The following is a 17,552-nucleotide window of genomic DNA, read 5'->3' as shown; positions in this document are numbered from 1 at the left end:
GGCTTACCGAACCCGAAGGTTCATCACCGAATTAACCAAAGCCCTCCACCAGACCCTGTCCTGGGCCAACGAAATCCAGTCTCCTTCAGCTCCTATCTCCCATAGATCCTGCCTGACATTATCCTCCCATCTACGTCTAGGTCTCCCCAGAGGTCTCTTCCCCTCAGGCTTCCCATCCAATACCTGGTGCACACCTCTTGTCCCATCCATGCGCGCTACATGCCCAGCCCATCTCATTTTTCTTGACTTAATTACCCTGACAATATTGGGGGAGACTACAAATTTCTAAGCTCATCATTATGCAGTTTTCTCCACGCCCCATCGTCTTCCCTCTTAGGCCCAAATATCCTCCTTAACACCCTATTCTCAAACACCTGCAATCTATGTTCCTCCCTCAGAGTGTGAGACCATGTTTCGCACCCATGCAAGACAACAGGCAGAATTATTTTCGTATATTTGAAGTTCAGGTGCTTAGAAATCAAACGGGAAGACGAAATATTTTGAACTGAGAAGTAGCAAGCATTTCCGGAATTTAGTCTCCTCCTAACTTCCTCACGAGTATCATTTTGATTTGTTATTGTTGTTCCCAAATATTTGAACTTTGTGACATTTTCAAAGGATTTATTAGCCACCCTAATATGATTCTGCAGGCTTGTCTGCTGACAGGATACTAACATGTACTTAGTTTTTTTCTGAATTTACTTCTAGCCCCACGTGTCTACTAGCCTCTAGTAAAACTTCTGCATTCCTCTTTATTGTATTCATATCGTCCCCCAATAAATTAACATCATCAGCAAATGCCAATAGCTGATGTGTCCCATTCAATTGCAAACCCTCCTGCTGATCTTGGACTTTCCTGATGGCATATTCTACCACAAAGTTAAAGAGCAAGGGAGACAAAGCATCTCCTTGTTTTAGATCGTTCTTGATGAAGAATGACTCAGATAAATATTTACCTACTCGAATTTTGCTACAGGTTTCATTTAAGCACATTTTTATTAGACTCACTAGGACTTTCCTAATATGTAGCAATAATTCTAACAACTCGACCGGTGATGATAATGGCTAGGTTAGTGCTGAAGAACAGCAAGATAAGTCAGCAGTACAGCGCGATACTGAACAGAATTTTTCTTTTAGTGACGCAATTATGAAACGTAGTTTTGAGGTAATTGTTGATGTAAAGTTTCCCCAACAAATTTTATAAAAAATCTGCCCAGATATATTAGGTCACAGATTCACAGACAACATTCACATTTGGCATTCCACTTTTTATGAGCAACCAGAAGAGGTTCGATGTGACGTGTGGAAAGTCAGTACATTTACTCATCATTGATTTAATCTTTTAATAGGCCGTTAGTGAGAATATATCAGTTACTTACACCCAGTAATCAATTGGAAATCATTTGGTATGAGTGAAGAAGGAATTACAGCTAATAATTAATTAATCATGGCAGTGAAATCATTATATTTGGCGTGCAGGACATGCCGTTCCCTAATTCCAATTGACTGATTGTGGTCCTATAACTTTGAATAAACGAGGCAGCTGTGATCTTTTTGTTGCTGACTACTCACTTGATGGTCAGAAATATAATTTTGTCAGTGGATGACAGTATGGGTTGTCTCTTAGAAGCTGAAAGTAATAGGGTATTTTTGATGTTACTATTGAATCATTTAATCTTTACTTAAATGTTACAATTTTATGGTTCTTGGAAGGTCTGGAAGACAGAAGCAGACATTCTGGATGGAAGAACTTGATATAATGATACTGTGTTTTACTTTCTTCCCTCTAGAAAGATCTGGAGACTTTGTTGTCATTATGTACTAAAAGTGTATGAATCCTATGACCAATATACAGACAGTAAAGTGGAAAGAGCATTGAAAATGGTGTCATAATGCTGCAATGTGTCTGTTGTTATATCATAATTAAATTAATACAATTTTGATGGAATTACAGTAATTCCAGTACTGTCTACATTCTCTTATAGCTTAGAGTTAAATCTCTGTTTTGTTACTTCTCCAACTTGAACATCGCCTTTGCAATTGTCCCCTCCTTGAGAGCTTGAAGCGCGTCTTCATACTGGCTCAAAGAGTATGTCTTGATGCCAAGTTTTTCATAGTCCAGATACCTACACACACCAGGCAATGAAATTAATTGAACAAGAAATTCAATATGTAATATACAGGGGGGTAATTCTTAATTACATGTACTATATAAATAAATCCGTGGCGTAACAGCTCCAGAGAGCCAAAGCCGACTAGCTTGACTGCTGACCTCACGTTCACATGTCTAAGCAGAGGTAAACGATCATCCAACCAGATATAGGGTGACGTGTGGTCAGCACGACGAACCCCCAGCCATTGCTAGTTTTCCTGACCGGATTACGCTACCCATTGTAGCTCTCCAATTTCCTCACGATGCTGGGTTGGCACCGGTCCCATACACTGGTCGAAAGCTCATGAGAAAATTTCTTCTCACTCAAGACTCGAACCAGCGTGCATTCCATATTGCCGGTCTGAAGCATAATGCCTCAGACCGCGCGGCTACGGCCCGGGACACATGTACTATATATCATGATTTATTTCTGCTCCTAAAATCAAGCCAAGAAGCTCCAATAATCATACGGTTGTAAGTGTCTTGTTAGGGGGTGCAGCAATGAAGCACCAGTTTACAATTAATGTTTGGGCAGAAATAACTGCTGATTTCATCATAGGACCTTATGAGCTACTGTGTAAACCGTTCGGGCGTCTTGTTTACATTTTCAACAGAAGAATTTCCCTCAACTACTGTTGGATATACCAGTAGCAATTTAACAGACTGTGTTATTTATGCGTGTTGGAGCTCCTGCTCATTTCACCTGCAACATAAAGCAGTTTTTGGACTCTTCATCACATGTACCTGTGAGGGCATCTGAAGGGCATAATTTACTTGTAAGAGTCAACATGCAGGACTAGCATTCACATTTGATTCAGGTGGCTGTGACGATAATAAGACATGACTGGAATCTTTCAGTTTACTAGTACCAAGAATTCTTTGTTCCACAGGGCTCAGTTATGCATTCAAAATAGTGAACAGCATTTTAAACAACTTCTGTAAACACTTTATAAACATTAAGTTGCTGTTAAAGTATGTTTAAGTACAAAAATAAATGGGCTTCTAATATGCTGTTTCACTTATCTGATATACTGATGCTTCAAGTTCTCACTAATGAAGTGGTTGCATGTATGTTTATATGAACTTTCTGGCTTCTTTTTAGGAATGGGACATGATCATTATATTTAATGAATGTAGTTAAGAATTACCTTGTATGTGACTGGATGCAGTAAACTGCATATGCTGTACAAAGTACTAATCTGGAAAATACCCTGTAGTTATATTTTAGCAGAATTACAAAATTACTTTTTGTTACACTTGTCAATTGATTCATGTAGTTTAAGAGTTTACTGTTTCCTTCCTTTGTATGTTTTTTTTACAGTATCATATTATATATAAACCTTCACATAAAGTAGCCTTTACTTTTATGTAGTCAGGTTATCTTGCATAAAGCATGTTTGTAGATCACACACATTTAAAATACCAGTTATTAATATATCCACTCAGCCAATCAAGTGCTGAAGACTCCAAGTTGCATTTGAGAAATCATTATTTCATGCTGAAAAGTGCAGAAAAATTAACATTGAAGTCAATGTACTTTCCTCCATTTGGAAGGACAATTAAAAAGCAAAATTCTTACATGCCCTTATTCATCACACGTGCAATGGGAGAATAACAGAGGGACATGAACAGGACATGCAGCAAACGTATTCTTGGTGTTATGCGGTGCAGTTTGGTTATTTTCCTAATCATATTAATTATTGTTAAAAGATGTTTATAATAAGAAGAAACAATCGGTATCCTAATACACAAAGTTTAGACTCTAAGACTTTTCTGTCTCTCTGTAACCTCACAAAAACAATTTCTACTGTCATTTTTCTGTCAGTACAATGTGAACAACTTTGTAAGATCAAAAATTTATCAAGAAGATTATTATAAACTATTTTGTCCAAAACTTAAATTCATGATGGAACCCTAATATTTTTGCCCAGACATTGTTGACCCAATCCGATAAGGTAAAGGTGAAGGTAAAATTGTTTCTCTACACAAGTACTATGGTTTTAAGAAGGGATGTAACACTCCACCCACTCTGTCTCAGCACTAAATGGAGGTGAGATATCAGCTTCAAGCTGCAGCTTATTTATCCTGTGAAAGGAACTCCACTACACACTGCCTAGGATGGGTGGGCTCAAGATCTGGCTTGGATGTTATTGATGAGAAAATTTCCTGCTCATATCATGAATTGAATCCCAGCTATCAATCATGCCCAACAAATTGCATCCAGGCCGATACCTCGAGGCTCTTTTCAGGGGATATGTGGAGTCGGCGCATCAGTAACTGAGATTATAAGGAGCTTTATCACACCTTCATAATATGTTGCATTGGTACGCATCTTTCCGTCACGCCGTGCTCTTCAGTTCTGCTTAACATCATGCTGATTCCTCCAATAAAAAATACATTTATGCGATTCTGAATGAGAGGATTGTGATTCTATACCGAAATTTGATGTTTTCAGTTAATTTGCATTTTAAGTTGGCGGTCCTGTTACGTAACTTCCATTATCAGCAATGCTGTCAACCAATATGGGCGGTATTTGTAAACAAGCAAAGTTACGTGTTTCGGGTTGTTAAGCTTGAACCTTCCTAATTTTCAACAAGTCCGGCCTCTTCTTCCTGGTGTTTCGAACGATTTTAAACATATCTTTACAATCTGGTGATTAATTACGTGAGGTAAGTTACAATGGTGTGTGTTACTAGGAAGTAACTTTAAGTGAAATCCGAGCTTCGAGACAGGTTAGGTGAGCTAGGTTTGTTGGAATAGTTTCATAGGCTTAGAAAATATAAATAAACCTCAAAATCATGAACACATAAACGTGGTCATGTACTGCAAAATTATTTTTGAAATTTATTTAATTTCTGCTATGATATTCACAAGTCAGAAATTGAATAGAAGTGATAGGCAAAGAATTAAACCAACCGGTCAAACGGACGCAAGCTGCGTGTGACAGCAAGCAAAGAAAGGAAAGTGTTGGTCATTACCCATACAAGAGGCATTTGTGACATTCGTATCAAAGCAGTTTCACTGTTAACCTCATTAATGAATTATAAAGAGAAGGATACATCTTTACATATTCCACTGCATTGCTTTGGTGTCTGATTTATAGTGGCAAAACTATTGCTTTTTAATAGGAAACGTGCCATTATGGTACAAAATTTAGGTTAGGTTATTATTATGTTTTTTTGATTTTTGCTTTTAATTACCATTTGATGTATTGACAGTTTTAAACATTAACTGGTGTTGAACCAACTTTAATCCTGTTATCAATCAGTCAAGCAACCATTGAAGTTCAAATATTAGGGGAGGGATGGATGTCTTGTGACATTAATTAGCCTAGGAAATATTTATATTTTTATGGACCCAAATCAAGAAGTCTGGTAACTTTAACTAATAGTTTCTTGATTAATACAATGCCATTAAAATGTGTATTCGTTAACATTCCATGCTTGTTAATATTCCAGTTAGTACATTTGTAACTAGATTTTAGAAGCACCATGTTGTTAACCATACAAAAGGCTTCATTTGCCTTGCAGAAGATTTCCATTTACTTACACATGCATCAAAGAGGATTAATGCTGCCTGCATCAGTGCAACTAATCTTGCTGAACACCTGCTTGATCTTGTGTCCTGCATGAAACATACTCTTCACTTTGTAGGATTTGAGGTTTTCACGGCAGTGAGTCTGAAGATGGCTGTCTCTTGGGTTGTTACACTGTGCAGTCTCGTAGAAGTTTACGTATGCTTCAAAGGTCCTTGCTGCCTCCATCATCATGGCAATGATGATGGAGGCAGCAAGGACCTGTGAAACGTCTATAAACTTCTACCAGACTGCACAGCGCAACAACCCAGAGGATTGCAAACAGTAGTGCTGGAGTTTTTCAATTAGCTTCTTCATGACTGAGTTTTGTCTAGCCAGTTACCTACACTTTTCAGGAATTGCTGTTTCTGCCCAGCATACTCTCCATATTTTGGCCTGTGTGATTTCATTTAAAGTTTTCTTAAGAATTCTGATTGTAGAAACAGCCCGTGCATAATTTAAAAAGTAAACAAAATACTTCAGCAGTTGTGGTCACAGTGCATTATTTCTAAGGATGACAATAGACGGCCTTGAATACTAACTGTGCTCATGTTTAAAATGCTTTTCCTACCAAGACTGATTTGTGTAGTGACACCAAACATAATTATATATGACATATAGTTTAATGAATAAATATAATTAAAATTGGATCACTTTTTGGAAACACAGTATTATGGTTTTCTCTTTTGAAGAAGTTAATGTAACAGGTTTGTGTTATAGTGTACAGACTGGGACCTGTGCCTTCTGCTTTTACACTTTTACAAGTACTACAGTCATCAGGTGTTCCCCTCGGTGGACTAGTGGTTAGCGTGCTTGCCACTGGACCCAAGGTTCGCGGGTTCAATCCCGGCCAAGGTAGAAATCTGTAGCACAACTTCTTTCGGAGTGGAAGTAAAGCCGGTGGTCCCATGTCGTAGATTTACGACATGTAAAAGAACTTTAAGAGCATGTACGAGATGTTTCGTAAACAAAATTCAGTGGCCATTTCTCACCCAAGTCTCCTGATTAACTGCTAGATGGCTCTGGCAGTCAAATCAGGATTGAGTAGAAATTGTGCAGAGTCAATGGGCTGGTCACTCACTAATCATAAATGCACTCTTTAAGACCAAGAAACCTCTGAAATAGGAGGCGGCGAAAACCCACAACCGGGTTGTAGAGCCGAGAAACAACAACAAACAGTCATCAGTTGATGTGAGCAGATTAGTTTGTTCCTTACCTGGAGCCCATAGCATCAATCATGCCCAAAGCCTTGGGAAAGCTGAATGGGTTGACTTTAACGGCAATGATCTTCAGCTCATTCTTGTAAAGCAGGTAGGGAGATACACTACAACACAGACACATTAGGAAATGTAGGCATAATGTAACAGTTTTGGTGTATTCATCAGAATTTGAATAACACCATTAATGTCAAGGTTGTCCGGATGTATGGGGTTCTCCAGGCTCCGTGTGAAGTGTCAGGTTTTAACTAAAATATGTTGAAAATTTTTGTAAAACTATCCAACATAAAATTTCATGAAACTCCATTCATCAGAGTCATTACATACAGGCAGATAGATAAAAAGTGCAAAGCTAAATAGGTGCACTGTTGTCAACATGCCTAAAACACAGTTTATTACCACACAGACTGGTCTCTGGACTTATCGCTGAAAAGCACTTGGGTCTGAATCAAATGATAATACTGCACCTCATTTTTGCTTTGGGGGATGAAACACCGAAGATGCACAGCGTTCCTCCTAGGTTGATGTATGTCAGTGCTTCCTCCATGGCAGGGGCATAGCCACTGCAGTCAATCACTAGGTCCATACCCCAACTGAGGTCCTTTGCTCGGTATGTTTTAAGTTCATCTGGAGTAATGATCTCAAAACCAGTTTCTGAAACAATGCTGCAGTTAAAGGTGATCATCTTCTGTGATGAAACACCATGTAATTTGGTAGATATTGACCGATGTTTTGGATGAGTTTACAGCCTCAGTCAGTCACTCTGATGATGGAGGCAGTAAGCTCCTCTGAAATGCTGGTCAATATCTGTCAGACTACATGGTGTTGCATTACAGCCATCTTTATACTAGTTTCCATGGCAACCAGAAATGGAATCTAATGCTGGCATTCTGTATTTAATGATTTGATATGAACTTATTGTGGTGACACAGGAGAGAAAAAGCAGGTGGAGAGTAGAGCGTGCAGTGTATGGATAGGTTTCTGTTTGTTATAGATCATTTTGCTCTTGTATATTTTTTAACATTTTAACCATTTATTCTTTCATTTTCTGTAAGCAAGTTGTATGCATCTGTTCTTTCGTCTGTCCCTGATTGAACTATAGACAACCGTATAATCAACACTGTTTCTGTGAGACCTCACCATTTTTCTGAAATCAAGAATGTTAGTATGGAATCATGCAAACTTGTGAGATAGGAGCATCACTGGCATTATTCAGTTTGTATTTCTGACATTTTACATGCATACAGGTTTTTGAAACTCACAGTTGTTTTGTATAAAAATGAGAATTTGCAATATGTGCATTATTTTGGTGTGTTGGTGGAAACTGAAGGATCATTTTAACTTGGGCATGTGAAAATTATCGAGCAGCATGTTACAAAGACATCTATTAGTAGTACACATGCAAATGTACAAGTTGTGCCTAACTACACTTTCCTTCTGAACTTTAAAATGCACACCCTTACTTTGTAGACTTGTTTAACACCTAAATACACAGTTAATTTTCAAGTAGGTTGAACATTACACAAAGATTCAGTTTATATTTGATAACGTCACTCTATAAACATTTCAGATACTAATAAGTAGAGGAAGTACCTCAACAATAAAACAGCTGACTTGTATTTAGGGAGTATCTAGTTGAATCTTGGTCATTTAATATAATTTTGGTTTTACTCAGTTTCCTTAGTGCTGCCAAGTATTTAGCATTCATGCCGTCACAAATTCTCAGTTGATTCTACTTGTCTGTGCAGATCATTCAGTAACTTACATATCATTCTGCAACTGTAACCATTTCCAGTCCTGATCAACTGAATGTTGTGGTCTTGTGGTTAACACTCCTTCATATTCGGGAGGTTAAGGTTTCAAATCTCGGCCCAGAGACTGGCTGTCGTGACTGGGGTTTTTGTTTTGTTCTCACTCCCTCCGGGCAAATGCTAGGATAAGACCAAGAGTGATTCCTTCCACATCCTCTCATCCATCGCTATGTAGTCAGAGTTACAGAAAGAGCTTCGGTAAATGAACTATAAATACTTAAATAAAATAGTCCTGATTATACAAACCTAGCTTTTGAAGCAGTTTCCTGCGTGCTTCCTGTGGCTCACTGATTGTTACCCTGCGATGGCCCTGAAGGTGCAGAACACTGGCCCACAGATTGCCAATGATTCCTGCTCCAAGGATGAGGATCCTAGATCCCACAGCAATGGGAGTGATGCGGTCCCAACCATGGGCAACACATGACAGTGGCTCTGTCAGACCAGCTGCACAGCAGATAAGAGGTTGAATCATGTCTGTCCGTCACAAGTAACAGACAACTCTATATGACAGCAGTGGAATGAACTAAAATGGAAATAGCTTTTACTCTTCAACTATTATTATAAGAGAATTTAAATAAGGAAGTTGTGATTGTTGAAAATGTAGAAACGGAAGTTATATACAATGTTTTTCTTGGGAAACATCACTCGGGAGGTCAGGAGAATGCTATTAAATTCAATCAGTGATAGTCTTTTTTGATGGTGGCATTGAAGAATATTTAGTTCCATTTGGGAGCATTTTCACATTCTTGCTTAGTATGTTAGCTTAAGACGTACCTTGCTGGAGTGAGATGTTTTTGGGTAGTTTGTGCACCTGGTCGGCTGGCACCACGCAAAACTCTGCCCACCCCCCATTTTGGTATATCCCAGTGATCTTGTCAATCCCACCACCACTGCAGTAGTGGTAATTACCACTGTGACATGCATCACATGTGAAGCACCCACTGCAATGTCAATGTAGGTGTTTTATGTTGGTTTGCTTTTGTGTTATTGCATGAACTCTTTTATGTCCTTACATCACTTCATTCTCTGTGTCAGTATCTTAATACCATATACGTGTTCAACAAAGTTTCAGAGTGCCTGACATGTGCCAATACTTGAACCAAAGACAGGTAATGAAACATATGAAAAAGACTGTATAATAAGTTCTAGTATACAAGGAGGAAGTTAAATGCACAAAATTTTACTGGAAAATGTAGTAAAAACAGTAGTGGGACAAGAAAATTATGCAGAACTATTTGCTTGCTTTTTAGTAAACTTCTACCAAGCAATATTTCCTGTATTTTGTTATTGCTGTACTAACACCACCAAATCATTTTTGTACCTGTTTGGATCCACAGCCACATTGTCACCTTTTTTTGATGTGAGTGACATCACACCCCACAGATGTTACCACTCCACTGAACTCATGTCCCAAAGTGACTGGTGTTTCACGGCAGGGAAACGTACCCTAGAATGGGAAGAGACGTAGTTGGCTTGTTACCAGACAGTGGCACAACAAGGCATCACATCTGAAGAACAACTTTGTTTTTTGCTTAGACTCTAATGAGGATTCTTTACACAAGGAAATCTCATAATATAAAGCAATTTGGTTGGGTAGAAGAAACACTGGTGGTAAATGTTGGTGTGAAAGTGTTGCAAGGACATTGCTTTACAAGAAGTGAGACCTGCGGTCCAAATTAAGAATACAATAAATTACTTCTTGCAGTGACTGGGCTTCTAAACTTTGTTCATAAATGCACGAGTGTTTTAAATTTGTAGATTGTACAGTTTGATTGAAAAGTCATGTAGCCCATATTAAAATATTTGATGGTTGCAATTCAGTACAATTTGACTGAATTAATAAACATACATCACTGTGACTATAAAAGAGCCCACACAGGTTATATCATGTTGGAACCTGCTGGCACCAGTCCATCAGTTTTCTTTCAACAGCTGAAGTGCAAGGATGACTGTTTCACAATGTAATGAGTATTCAGTGTCAGACACTACCTGGTATCTTGTTTTTAATTAATGTAGTGTTTAGGGATACATTTTCTGAGTCGTCTGTGCCAAAAACAATTGGCAGTATCACATTTGGTGAACCGTTTCCATGGCACAGGAAGCGTGCAGGACAGAAAGCATTCTGGCTGACCTTCAGTGTTAAGCGATGATATGCATACATCACAGAAAGTGGTGGACATTTCCAACACTCAATACAGCATTGTTTTCAATGTCATTTATATTTTTATAAATGGAGCATGTGTCAGAATTGGTTGCATGGATGTTCAGTCATTCTGTATAATATATAATACAAGCCTTCCTTCCACTAATGCCAACTTCACTGAGGTGCAGGATATTATTACAGACTAGATGGGTGTTCAGGTCACTGCAGCGTATCCATTACATGCAGAGTAGAGGAAGTGACATGAACCAAAATTTCTGTTAATACAATTTTCCCTATGACTTAACATTCTGTGTGAATTGATTCCTGAGCCTGTGGACAATTGCAAATAATCAGTCATTCTATCTTTATAATGTTGTCTAGAACTATTCAGAATAAAACTACTTCACTTTTTGTTCTGTGTCAGTTACTGAAAAGAATCATTTGCTTATGACATACTCATTGCTACTGACTTGAAACTTTAAAATTGGTATAAATGTTTATTTTCACTTGATTGAGTTCATTAGTAAAGAGACTAGCCATATTTGGACACATAAATATCCTACAGTTTTATATTACTGTATATGAACTGCAAGCTGGGTAAAGGAGGAATAAAAGCCTACAACCTTCCACAGTTGAGTGTCCGACAAACACTGCTTACTCAAAACCAATATGATCCTTGGGGTGGGGGGGTGGGGGGGGGGAGAGAGAGAAAGCAAACAAGGTCCCTGACTAAGGACTGGAACAACTGCATTAGCTGTTATGCACCTCAGTTATGTGTAGATCAGTTCCACAGATACCAGCATATGCCACACGAATCACAACTTCATTTTTCTTCGGATCTGCGGGTAATGGAACCTTGATGAGAGACAGCTTTTTGTTCTGGGGGTCAAACTGTATAGCCTCCATCATGGGATCTGTAAATAGAAAGTTGATACCCTTCCTAAGCAGCATGCCAGTAGCAGTGGTGATGAAGCTTCACATATTTGTAACTTTGATACTAACATAGATTAGTGGTTAAGTTTACCAGTAAATACTAATGAGTTGTGTTAATTAGCACTTTAGTCTTTAGAGTTTTGAGATGTGATTGTTCAATTTATATTTATATCCAAGGGTGTCCATGTTTTTTCACTGAAAATAAGTGATTCCATTAGCACCACTTTCTATAACAGTACAAGTTTGTTTACAATTGTATCTTGGAGTGAAGTTTGCATGATTTTCCTCATGCTTTCCAAGTAAATCCTGGTACAGTTACTTGAAATACAGCTGAGCCACTTCCATGTCTACTGCCCATGAATATTCTCATCTCTAGATCATCAGAAAATTATCTTCACAGCATGATCAGTAATATATAAGTAAACTTAGTAAGTCATTAAATAGTCAGCTTACCTGTAATCACTGTTTTACTCAACAGTGAAACGCAACTGACTTGCAGATAAAGTTATATGCCATATAGTGACTCAGCTTTATCCCATTATAATAGTCTAGAAATGAGAACTGATAACAGATTGGTGTGAAGGTCACATAGATTTATTTTAGGAGTAGATAGCAATGATTATGCTGGTACCTCTCCTCCCACCCTCCTATTACCCAAGAGAGGTGTGCAGATATCAGGAGTCTTAATTGAGTTTTATTTTTTCTAAGCCCTTCACTATGAAGATGCATAATGCACATGAATGGAAGGTTTCGTGATTTTCTCAGACCTTGGAAATGAAAGCATGCGTATAGTCACCTTCAATCTGTCTCCAGAGAAAGTACTGCATTTTATTAGTACCTATTGAACAGAATATAAGTAGGCTTGAAATGTGTATGATTTGAGGTTCTCACAGTGGTGAGTCTGAAGATGGCTGTCTTCTGGGTTGTTGCACCATGTAGTATGGTAATAGTTTACTGATGTTTCAGAGGTCCTTGCTGCTCAGGGTGACTGCCCTAATGATACAGGCAGCAAGGACCTCTGAAACATCAGTAAACTATTACCACACTACATGGTGCAACAACCCAGAAGACAGCCATCTTCAGACTTGAAACAGTGCTGTGAGGAGCAAACTGATAAGCGTATAATATTAACTATAGTTGCAGCAGATTCTATAAGCTATGTGATGAATAATTTGCCATAGGTGCCATGTTGGTGATGTAAATGTAGGTTTTCATACAGATTCTGTTCACAGAGCCTGCCAATCAGCTGGTATTCTCTTACATAGCAGTACAACTCAGCTTATTTGAGAATGTTGCAGAATTGACCAAAATTATCAGTGAATGTATGTTTTTTCTTTTTAAATTTTGGCAGTTTAATGAACAGTTTCATAGTTGTAGACACTGTAGTGTTTGCAGTTTGTGTTACTATACACACTGCAGTATTGACAACATATGGTCCCACATGCACCACACAGAAATCCTAATTCTAGTCCGTAAGACTAACTTTGGTGTCACAGTTCTCACAGTTGTTTGTCCTGGACAGATTTAAATATTATGCATTATTCTGTAAGCCTTTTTTTTTTTTAAAAAAAAAAACGTTATCTTCAAGTGGAAGTAAAATAGAACACATCGAATTACAGTTTTAGGCAGATAACAGCAGATGCCAAATAGGCATAACCTAATTCTGCTAGTGATGTCAGTTACAGCAGCTTGTTCAGACAGCCTGAAGGGCAGAGGATTAAGACCACATGTTGATCATGGCTTGTCTGTAACATCATTAATATGTTACCATTCGATATTCATCAGAAATTATGACAGTTTTACCACAAAATTAATTTTGCATCAACAAAGAACAGAACTGCCTCAGGAGCAGGGTCTTCCTGGTTTCATACATCAGGTTGACTGGTAATTCAGTTGTACAAGTATTGTTATCATCAGCATCACCACTTAGACATTTATGATCTAATGCATTCATCCTTTGGTTACTTTTACTGCATCTTATTACTTTAGCTCTAGAATTTCTTGCTTAAAATGTTCTATAGGAACTCCACTATATCGGCAGTTTGGAAAAGCCAATGTTGATGATCTGCAGAAAGTTTGATGATTAAGTTTGCACAGGAACCAAGAGAGGCATTCCAGGTTTCACTATGTATTTAATGAAATTTAGTATTGGAGAGAGGCCAGTAATTTGAAGAGTGAATTTCATGTTGGCCCTTATTAATATAATATAACATGAAGCTGAAGTTGAAATTTCGTAATTTTTAAAGGGCTCATTAGTAAAATTTGATACATGACATAAAATATAGATGTTATTAAAATCTACAAATTGTGTAAAACATTTCTCATTTTATTAAACATGTAATAAAACCAAGGAAGATACTTCAGCAGTATAGTATCTGTACTTTTTAGTAACGTTGTTAACAAAAGGATTTATAACCCTGTGCATTGTACAGTCTCCACTCTTTATTAGCTATGACATTAGATTTTTACCTGTGATAAATAAACGAGGATGATAAAGGGGGCAAATAATCATAAAGAATACATTTTAAAATTGTACACCTTACTGTCATTGTCTGCTGAGTATTTTTGTCATATTCTGGACATACTCATTTGAAATCTTTTCTGGAATTGGAAGCATATTTGTAAGTTATTTCATTAATCTTTTGCCTTGCATTATCTTTACACAATGCCTCTAGTTCAGGGGTTCTTACCCTTTTTCGCTGGCATACCACTAATTATAATTTAACACATTAAATATATCATTAACCAAATGCGTTCAGGGAAAACTTATTTATGTTAATATTATCTTTTGATTTTCTTACTCCACATTGGCTCGCTTACTACCAGTGGTATGTTGAGAAACGCTGCTCTAGTTAATCTCACAGTTATTACTATTGTTTTATTGTTATGATGACTTATTGTTGTTATTGTCATTACAGATATATCTCAGATTGCAGCGACCTACATTTATTATGCTATGTGATGCAATCGATGGACCAGTTTACAAAACGTGTTCCATTCAAGTAGAGCCAAACAGTGCAGCGTGTGTTGGTGAGGGAGTTTTATTTCCATTGTGACATTTTTTGGAGCCTATTCTGAAGTGTATTTACAGACTTTAACCATCTAAACCTTGCTAAATATGACTGGCAATAGGAAAAACACATCAGTGAGTGATTTTTCTACTGTGAAACGTAGTAGAAAGTCAGTGAGTTTGGAAATTAAATACAAAATAATTAAATTGGCAGACAATGGTGAATCAAATACCAAAATAGCTAAAAAATTGGAACTTCCCCGCACTACTGTGGTAAGAATTATGAAGGATAAGGCCAGAATATTGGAAGAGGTTAAAGGTCAGGCCCCTATGCAAGCTAAATACATTCGCCAGCGCGCTGGCCTCATCACAAAAATGGAAAAGCTTCTGATAAAATGGCTTGATGATCAGATGTGCTGCCATGTACCTGTGAGCCCTGCAGTAATTCAGGCTAAGGCTAGAAGTTTGTTTGAGAACCTGAAATCAACTCATGGTGATGGCTCCCAAGAAGAAACCTTCCAGGCAAGTAAAGGATGGTTTCAAAGATTTAAATCAAGATTCAACTTGCATAACATGGAACAGAGTGAAGCTACAAGTGTAGATGAAGAATCAGCCAGAGGATTTCCTGGAACATTAGTTGAAACTGTTGTTGGTGAGTATTGCTCCAGACAAGGCAATAAATATGATTTAGGAAAATTATGAAAATTTGTTTGTGTTGTCAACTGTGGTAAAAATGTAAACACTGGTTTTGTAACCATTGTGAGGAGGATAACTGTGAAGATTGCTGTCTTCTGGGTTACTGCACCGAGTAGTCTGGTATAAATCTACCAGACCACTCGGCGCAATAACCCAGAAGACAGCAATGTTCAGGCTGACCGCTGTGAAAACCTCAAATCCTGCATGGATAACTGTATTTGAGGCACAGGGCTGAATTTGTGATGGGGTGTCCAGATATGTATTGTGTAATAATATCGAGTACCATCAATTACTGTTGCTGCTGCTGCTGTTATTATTCTTGATGATGATAATGATAGCTGCATTTCTGGTATATGATTGCCACTGGACAGTTGTGAAACTGGAGCTGTGGATGAAAATTTCTCTGACTAAATTTCTGCTCTCAGTAACTTCAGGATTCTGTTTACAGTAATGCATACTGTTGTGCACTTAACAAAATATTATTAGGGTAATGAAATCAAGGAGTATGATTTGGGTTGTGCATGTAGCACGAATAGGTTGAGATGAGAAAGGCATACAACATTTCGGTTATAAAACCTGAAGAGAAGAGACCATTTGAAGGACCTGGGTGAGGATGGAAGTAAAATATTGAAATGGATCTTAGGGAGAATAAACTTTTGCGTAACTGAGTAGGTACACTGCGTGGGAATAATCAACAGTTTTCCCTTTTCATTTGTAGTTTCACTATTTATTGACTTATTATTAAATAATGAGAGACTTCATGATTTATATATTTTACCGTATATTATTAGGAAGCCGAAATGTGTGGCTGGAATTGGGGAGATGAGTGTAGACAGTATTTTGGTGGAATATGTACACTTGTAAGACCAAGAAAGAGATGGATATTGATTTGCATTTAAGGGATGTAAGTTGTGAGGGTGGAACTACCTCATTTATGCAGCATGGATGAAAGATATATGTTACCACACAACATTTCAGGCCCATACATGGAAAGTCACTAATGCTGCTTCTCCTTAAAATGCCTGCATGATGGCAAGGTCGATATTATAAAATTATAATTGGGAGGATAGTATTAAAATGAATCTCAAGGCATTGCTTTGGGAGGGAGGCTGTAGATCGGATTCTTTTGGGTCAGGGTGGGAACTGGTGGCAGATTTGTGAACAGTGGTCAACCTTCTGATTTCATAAAAGGCAGAGGCTAGCAGAGCGATTATCAACTCTTCAAATACATTCTGCCCCATGCGGTTAAAAAACTTAGGTGGTGGCCACAAGAGGTTATGTTCGTACAAAGTGAAAAATCGTTTATAGACCAGAGATTTGGCTTACCCGTGAACACTGGGCAACGTTGCGTTGTTGTCGGCTGGGAGCTGCAAAGGGACGAAGGTTACGGAAGTTTTTTTTTTGGGGGGGGGGGGGGGGAGGCACGAGTGTTTCCGAAGCGATAACATTTCGTGACCGTGAATCGTTTTCGCTCTGTTGTGGCGAGTGAACTGGTGCCTCTGAGTGGGTGAGTCGTTTGCCACTGCCCCGTAATGCTCGCAACTACCCTACTGCTGCATCCGGTAGTCTTATTAATAACGCCATGGAGCTGACTCTTTCTTCAGAAGCTGATAGTCGCTCAGCTGGTCAGTAAATTTACCGCCCAGGGTTCAGGATCATTCTCACAGGGGCTCGCAAGTGGTCTCAATTCTGAACAGGATGAAACAAGTCTTATCCTTAAGATTCATTTTAATATTATCCTTAAGTCTGCGCTAAAGTATCCTAACTGATATCATCCATTCAGGTTTCAGATTAAAATTTTATGTGAATTTCTCATTTCTCCAATTCCCCATTGATTGGATTATCCTGATAATATTTGGTGAAGATTACAAATTATAAAGTTTCTCATTGTGTAGTTTTCTCAAGTTTCTCGCTACTTCATATGCCTTGCGCCCAAATATTCTTCTCAGCAACCCAATGCACTGATGTGTGAATTATGGATGGGAGGCAATGAATCCTTTGCAGATTTCTTTTGGG

At 38.1% G+C, this 17,552-nt stretch overlaps 1 protein-coding gene across 1 annotated transcript; it reads right to left on the bottom strand.

Annotated features, from left to right (window-relative positions):
* Positions 1-1,647: 1,647 nt before the first annotated feature.
* On the bottom strand, positions 1,648-16,905 carry LOC110829307 (uncharacterized). The gene is given in 10 exon segments (XM_022062909.2): positions 1,648-2,126; positions 6,943-7,050; positions 7,411-7,597; positions 9,001-9,198; positions 9,529-9,695; positions 10,076-10,110; positions 10,112-10,201; positions 11,663-11,811; positions 15,820-15,921; positions 16,863-16,905. Coding segments are annotated over 9 exon segments (1,113 nt in total). The 5' UTR covers positions 15,881-15,921; positions 16,863-16,905; the 3' UTR covers positions 1,648-2,008.
* Between the last annotated feature and the right edge of the window lie 647 nt (positions 16,906-17,552).

This window comes from Zootermopsis nevadensis, unplaced genomic scaffold, assembly GCF_977971745.1.
Source record: "Zootermopsis nevadensis isolate Lab colony 2312 unplaced genomic scaffold, Znev_1.0 Znev_ptg000008l, whole genome shotgun sequence".
NCBI lineage: Eukaryota > Metazoa > Arthropoda > Insecta > Blattodea > Termopsidae > Zootermopsis > Zootermopsis nevadensis.
This window is presented reverse-complemented; position numbering and strand designations above follow the sequence as displayed.